We start from the raw sequence: 8,221 nt of genomic DNA on the forward strand, positions 1-8,221 counted from the left end.
TCAAACTTGTCTAATTTTTAACAAATATTATTTATTTACAAATGTTATTTCGATAAAATTCTTGCGTTATAACGTATCATCTTAGCGCTATTGCAAAATTTTTATCAATTCGTGATACTATTATTGTGCAATATTCATCGCACAATGTGCTCATCGGCGTTATAATTGTTTAAACTTTCGAACCATATATGAAGAAAATTCTAAAATTTTCAGAAATGTCCTTTATTTTCTAATTAAGAAAATAAAGAACAAATCTGCTCACCATGCTGATAATACATCTTTTTTTTAAATTACCTATCTTGTAATAATTCACGATCAATAAAACCTCCTCCACGTCTTTCCAGCAAATAGAAATTTTTCAGAAAATTATTTTACGTATCCTCTCTCGCGATTATTTCTCGTTTGTTTGTGTATCTCGCTGCGTGACATTAGCCATGGAGAAGCAGGATGTCGAGAAACTTCCCGAAATACTTCGCGGCCGAAGTATATCATTTATTTAAACGAGTTATTTTCGTGCGGTACACGCGGATTCATTTTCGAAAATGCGTAGGTTACATTGGTTATTTTCGATGTTGTCGCAACTATTAGAACGGATAAATTATTAGTCCGAAAATATTTCAGAAATATGCAGTTTATATGAGTGTACAACGCGAGCTCACATTTCTCGAGCGCTGATTAAAAACGTTGCAAAAAAGTTAAGATTGCTTTTAAAGCATTGTCCGATAATAAAAGCCTGCTTAAGTAGCTTTCATATCTCAAGAGCACCTTAGTCTTCATCAATAAAATCAATACAAATGTGTGATACAGAAAAAATTCAAGTATTTACGACGATTATGTGAGTTGAAAAATAAATGATCAAATTTGTGATGCTCTTGTCTTGCAAGTACGCTTGACACTTCACCATTTTTGCGACAACAATGGTTTACCCTAGAGAATAAAATTTTTAGATATACTCTTTAACTTGTCATGCTTTTGTTTAAACAAACAAATTCCCCGTTCAATATTGTTCAATCAAAATTTATTCGAAGTCTATCCAACATCGCTTCCACAAAAACGCATTATATTTAACAAATTCGATTGAATGCACTAGCGCGCACTGATACGCATTAAAAGCCGTCGTACACAAATCGAGATAAAGATACATGACGCATGATACATGTTTACATTTAAGTTAAATTAAGCAGCGACTTTTATGTGAACCAGTGCAATCGAATTCGATATTAATTAAATATTTATGCGCCGTGGTTGTTGCACTTGGAGAAAAATTCACAGCAAATTCATGGCAACTACAAAGGTGACAACTACGTAAGTTTTATATGTAGAATTAATGTATATAGAATTAATATATATGTAATTCAATAAACTAATTTATAATTATCGCGACTAAAGTTTCAGTTGCAATAATTGTAAAATAATTTGTACCGCCACGGCATCAATATTTGCAACTATTAATTTATCGTGAGGTAACACCTCAACTACGATTGCATAATTATATAAACTTTATTATAAATAAGTTATATTAAAACAATTGCATACTTTTAGTTTACGTACGGTTAATTACGTATACGATCAGAATAACTTTCTGGCATTTTATTTATTACCCCCCTACCATAGAAACAGTGAAGCAGTGATGCAGGGTGATAAATAAATGCTAGAAATGAGAACAATGAAAGATCTCAAGTTTAAATTTCAATCAATTCAATTTTTTCATCATCTACATTTGCACTATTTGTCTAAAGTTTATTCAACAATTTTACTACGCATGGTTAATGTCACTGCATCTTCTCAGTTCATACAACTTACTATTGTTTTCATTACAACTTTGTAATACATAATTGAGGTGCTATTTGTTCACAAATTTATAATTACCAATACTCTTTTGTCTTTAATAGTGTCGTAATCAAATACCGAACATCTACAAAGAATACGCATGTAGATGCCTGGGAAGCTTCGAACTTGCGACGTAACATGACAAAAGGCGCATTCACTGACCTTTGGCTCGCTTGCCGATACCACTTCTTGTTACCACTCGGATCATTGTCGTGCTGCGGTGTGTTAGGCCCCGTGTTCTCCTGATCTCCGTGCGCGTTGCAATTTTCAAGCTCCATGATTAACTGCAAACGTAATTCACGTAATATTTAGTAAAGGCTACTTTTTAACGAGCATTTAACGCTAGCAAGTATACTTGTGTGTATATTTATGTATGTGTGACGATTGTTAATGTATTAAATATATTACACAATATATTAAATAAATACCTTAAAATAAATAAATAAGTTTGCTCAGTTTCTTTTCCAAAAGAAGCATTTATTAGAAAAAAATCACCTGAGAGAGTCCACGGAAAAATTGGTAAGAACAATTTTTCCAAACTTTTTAAAACTATGGTATAAATATATTAAAACTAAATTAAATATATTAGAATAAATAATCTCCAAATTAAATATTTAATTCATTACAGTAAAACAAACTTAACATAAAAAATTTAGTATTTAATTCTCAACAACGAAACAAATTTTTCAGTCCGCTACATTAGGTTTTGAATTTTTTAATTCTGAAGCAAGAATCGAATTCAGCGACGTTCTCTAAAAACCTTCAGAAAGCGATGTCTTCCACAAGTTACCTTATCAGAAAGCTCTCGGCCTCAAATGGGTAAAGGCAAACGGAAAATCTGTCGCGTAATGACTGTACGTTAGACTAATGACTAATGACTGCATTGGCTGCTTGCCAACTCGTGCTCATTTGCTTTTTGAACGCGCGATGCACTTTGTTGCATCGTCGCATCGCAGGCAAAGCGATCGAACATTTTGCAAATGTTTCAACGTGGGGAAAAACACGTTTCGCATTTCATTCGCAAAAATATCGCACAGTACAAGAATTAGAATTGGATAAGTTAATGTATTTTTTTTTTAATAAATAATGAAATTAAGTAGAAGTTAATTACTTAATTAATGAAGTTAATTTAGTTACGTTAAAAATTACACAAACAAAAAACTAATTAATTAAAAGTTATGTTAAAATTAAATCTATTGTAGTTAAATTAAAAGCACATTTTAAAAAACATTGTTCATATTAAATTAAAAATTCATAAATTAAATTACTCAAATGAGTTTGATTGTAATATGGATCATCAAACAAATTTAATTATTTTATTTGTAAATTAAGTTTATATGAATAATTATTTTTTAATTAAATTAAGTTAAAATTGATAGCTTATAAACTTAATTTAGTTATATTAAAGTTACTTAAACAAAAAACTAACTAGTTAAAAGTAACGTTAAGATTGAATTAATAATTTAAGTTAAATTAAAAGTTAATTTTAAAAAGCATTATTTATATTAAATTAGGCATTCGTACGTATTTAAAGTTAGATTACTCAAAGCAATTATAGTATGGATCATCAAATTTAATATTTTATTTGTAAATTAAATTTATATGAGATAGCAAAGAAAATATTGTTTTTCTTATGTGGGAGTGTACTTTTTATTTTATATATTCCTCTTTTACATAGATAACTTACACAGATAAAATTTTACATAAAACTGAACTTGGGAGAAATGTGATAAATTAAAGTTTACGTGTCAAAAAAATAATAATTAGTTAAAGTTAAAAATTAAATCATTTAAAATTAACTAAGTCATTAACTTTGAACTTTTCAACTTTCATTATTTAACTTGTTAACCAGTTCCTTCTGAACCCTGATAAAAATACAATACAGTAAACCGGCGACAGTTTCGACGAACAGATGGCTTGGACATGCAAAATATATTCTCTCGCGATACGTCATCTCGCGATTGTCGTCCCCCCGTCTGTCACGGGCAGTCGCGGAGATCGATATCGCGTGTCCGCGGCACCGAAATCCAGGTCCGATGAAATGATCACCAGATTTCAATCTCCAACATGACTCGCGGCAATCTGCTTATCAGGCGAATATCGACGGCGGCGGCGTTATCGCTCTCGAGATTACAGAATCGACGCGACTCTTCATTCGAATCGAAGAGCCGATGAACTAGCTCGCTGCCGCTGCTCCGACGTTGCTCCGACGTCATTATGGTATTATTGTTTACGCGAGAAATACATGGAGAAAAGATAAACAGCTTGTTCTCATATACTCTCTCTCTTTCTCTCACGTACATCAAAACACACATACACACACCCATACATACATGCATCATGCATACACGTACGCCTGCTGTCAACGTAAGGTTAGCGCGGAAATGGACGTCCACTTTCGTACCTCGTCAGCAAAACTCCTTATCGTTTTTACGACGGATGCGAAAGTCGACGGTTCCCACTCACAGAATCGTTTGCGACACCGCGAGCCGTCATCTGAATTCGACAGACCGATTGAACGATTGACTGCTGCACCCTCACGCGATGCAGTTTCACGGCATACTGAGGTCAATTCACTAAACTGCGGCGACCTCGGCAGGCAGGTGCGCCAACCGGTAACGAAGAAAACTCCCTAGAACGTGGTCGACGCGCGACGCTTGATCGGCGCGACGGAACAGTGAAACGTGGCAGCTTCCCGATCGGGAATCGTCGGAGACACAGATATCTATCTAACAACTAGATCGCTACCTTCGGCTGAATAGCTGTGTCCGGCAGGATATCCGGATTCGGCCATCTTACCCAACAAGAAAATGGCGTCTACGCGTAGATTAGGTTAGTGCGTATGTGTTTGACAGGTTTGACAACTAAACCGGTTAACCGCTGAGCACCGTTGAGCATATTAATTGCGATTATCGAGTGTGTTTTTTCGATATCGTGCCATAATGACAAGCAAGAGCGGCATTAGAGCGGCATTGGAGCTGCCATTTTGTTGTAGGTAACATGGCTGAAACCGGATATCCTTCCTGCCTCAATACTGTCATATGCTAATGCCACAGGTTAGCGATCTAGTTTAGTATAGATATCTGTGGTCGGAGATCAATTGCGATGATAAGTTAAGCTGCAGTTATTCGCGAAAAGCGGATTCGCGAGTGCAATACGACGCGTTCCTTGTTATTGTGGCAGCATTGCCGCGTTGCACGATAAGCGCGCGAGAATGCAAACGAATCGAGGTAAATTAGTAGATTATGGAAGTCGAATTTAATACGAAGAAAGACGGAGTAGCAGCATGCAAAGATGCATTTTCAGAGCCGAAAGAGAAAGTAGATATTTCATCATTTCTTGAAACGATGGCGCAAATGATCGACCTCTCGATGAAAATTTTGCGTCGCAATATTTCAAGATGCAGCATGCCTAAATATTTCTTATATATATTTAAAAATGTGTTTCTTGTAATTTTAGAGCTGTATTTTATAATATTACTGCTTTGAACCCGACAGATTACGCATTGAAGATTGTCTGGGTGAACATTTTTCTCAGAACTATTTACATAATTTTTTAGAACTTCTGTATAATTTTCAGAGTTGAATAGTAACTAGTTAAAAATAATAACGTTAAAAGTTATTAAACGTAATTTGTAAATAAAATATTAAATTTGTTTGATGAGACATATTTTGAATCTAATTTTAAAAACTTACAAATTTTTAATTTAAGATAAATAATAATTTTTTTAAATTAACTTTCAATTTAACTTAATTTTATCTTAACGTAACTTTTAATTAGTTAGTTATTTGTTCATGTAACTAAATTAATTTTATAAACTATTAACTTTTTAATTTAATTTAGTTAAAAAAATTATATTAACTTATTCAGTCTTATTAATTTTATAATTTTAAAAAATTCCTAAATTTTTTATACAAATTATAGAACACTTCTTAGAAAAAGTTTACATCTTTTCCAGAATTCTTCATATCAATTCTGAAATATCATAAGATTTCCAAGATTTTTTATTCTTTAATTTTTAATAAAATCTGAAAAAACTTTAAAATATTTTTTAGAAATTATAAGAATTATATATCAAAATTTGATACATATAAAAAATTCCAAGATTTAAACTTTCTCAATATTTCTAAAAAGTGTTCCAAATCGTACAAAAATTCTGAGAAAAATTTTCACCAAGATTAGGATAGCAAATTGGAGATTACAATTCCATCAATCGAAATAAAAAACGGATTAAAATTAACATTATCCGATTAATCAAATTCTAAACTTCAATTCGCAATCCTCAATTTTCAGCATGGTTTAATAAGGATTTTATGTGCGTTACTACTAGTATAGATTAAATTTAACCTCGCGATTTAATTTACTTTTATTTTTTTACATTCTAAGAATTAGAAAAGTATAAAGAGTAAATTAAACCGAGATTAAAGTTAATCCATTTTAAATGGTCATTAGAGGCTTTTTACTCGGCCTAATCCGCGCTTTTTCTTTCGTACAGGCTTTTTTATTCGATGCGTTTAGCAGGAGCTTCTCGAGGGAAAAAGGCTGATCGATACAAATCATTAATAATGAACGCAATAGTTAATGTAAAGGGAGAAAAATACGAGGACCAGGAAAATCGATTCTAGGAAATTGCGTTACAGCACTCGCCACATATCCTCGCGCACCAACATGTCCATTTCCACTAATGTATAATAGATTAACTTTAATCTTGGTTTAACTTATTACATTTAATTTTATTTCAGTTTTATAAAGAGATGAAGAATAAGTTAAATCAAGATTAGTATTAATCTGTTGAGTTGGAATAAAAGTTCGTAGAGACACATAAGTGTTTAAATAAACCTTTGTACCTAAATATTGTTTTTGAATTTCATTTAAGTAATGCTACGAACTTTTGTTCGAACCCGATACATTCCCAGCAAACGAAGATGAATTAAAATAGATAAAAATTAATTTATTTCGACATTTTCGTACTTCTTTCGTACTTTGAATCCATTTGAATCTAAAAATATAATAATATAATTTGAACATGAATACATCTGAATTCAACATAATGGTTTATATTTCATATTTAAATTTATTTAAATCCAAAAATAATAATAATAATAATAATGAGAATATAAATCCATCCTGAACTCAAAATGATAAGCGCATTTTAATTGATTTGAGTGCAAAAATACTCAGGGACTCTGAAGCATAAATTCGGATAAATTAAAGTAAATTAAAATGAGTTAAAATGAAGTAAAATAAATTACAATTTTCGATTAGTTTGAATTCATTTTCGTTTGCTGAGTTGGTAGAACGCATCACGCGCAATCGGACGTAGCATGAAACGCGAATTGCATCGCGCTGTTAAGAGATGTCATCTCCCCCCTCCCCATATTCTCTTCGAGAACATATACACGTACGAAGTTACGCTCATCCGAAGTTTCTCATGCTATCGTAGCCTTGATGGGATTTACAAGTTTTCCCCCCATGTCTTCACTGTAAGATCAAGCAAAAAAAAAAGAGATATTCCTCCAAAGAGTTACTGAACAACGTAAAAGTACAAAAAGGATTGAAGAAAGGTGCTTTTCTTGCTCTTCTTCCTCGATGGCATGCACAGGACGTCGCGGAGGATGCTTGACGCGGATAGGGTAGGCGAGGAGGAAGGGAAAGAAAAACGAAAGAATGCTGGACGCGTAATTAAACAATAAATGATGCACCTTTCGGATGGTCGAGGCGCGAATAACGCGCGGCGCACTCCGACCCGTGGAAACGTCGCCGTCGGCGCCGACGGCGGCGGCGACGACCGAGCCCGTCCGTGGCGCCGTGCGTGACGACCCGTCGTCGTCGTCGTTCCGTCGTCGGCGGTGCGCCGTGATCCACGGTGCAGCGGCGGTAGTAGGAATAGCAGTAGTAGGAGGAGAAGAAGAAGAAGGAGGTAAAAGCCCGTGTCTCGCGATCCTCGAGAGCCTCCTGCACCACGCGTACGCGCCGCTCATCATCATCTTGTTGCCCGCCGTCGTCGTTGTTGTCGTCGTCGACTTCTCGCCGCCGTCGTAGTCGTCGTCGTCGTCGTCGTTGGCGACGAACGCCGCAGAGCGAACGGTGACAGCTCGTCGCCGTCGTCGTTAACGTGAAACGATTACGTCGCTCGCAGTCGGTCATCGCGTATTGCGTAAAACTAATCCGATTTAGGCGGCGACCTCACCCCTCCGTCCCGCTACGGTTTATACGCTCGCTCAACTCGCGGCGCATCTCCGTCTTCGTGGATCCCTGGTGAGGGGGGGGGAGGGGAAGGGGAAGAGAGAGGATCCATCGTCATCGCGCGTCGCAGTGAGATCGCTTCTGACGACGAAGGGGGAAGAAGGCAAGGGTGAGGAAAAGGGTAGAGGGGAAGAAGAAGGGTGAG

At 35.2% G+C, this 8,221-nt stretch overlaps 1 protein-coding gene across 6 annotated transcripts in view; it reads right to left on the bottom strand.

Moving 5' to 3' along the window:
- The window catches only part of LOC105201149 (cytosolic purine 5'-nucleotidase), a 34,541-nt gene that overhangs the window by 15,416 nt on the left and 10,904 nt on the right, over positions 1–8,221 (bottom strand). For 2 of the 6 annotated variants that reach the window (XM_011169077.3, XM_011169093.3), the window contains one exon: positions 1,993–2,114. In XM_011169077.3, the coding sequence (XP_011167379.1) occupies positions 1,993–2,114 (122 nt within the window). Of the gene's footprint in view, positions 1–1,992; positions 2,115–4,234; positions 4,449–7,532; positions 8,068–8,221 lie in introns of those variants that run through there. The other 4 variants (XM_026135397.2, XM_011169060.3, XM_011169085.3 and 1 more) reach the window with 4 other exon arrangements.

This window comes from Solenopsis invicta, chromosome 6 (assembly GCF_016802725.1).
Source record: "Solenopsis invicta isolate M01_SB chromosome 6, UNIL_Sinv_3.0, whole genome shotgun sequence".
NCBI lineage: Eukaryota > Metazoa > Arthropoda > Insecta > Hymenoptera > Formicidae > Solenopsis > Solenopsis invicta.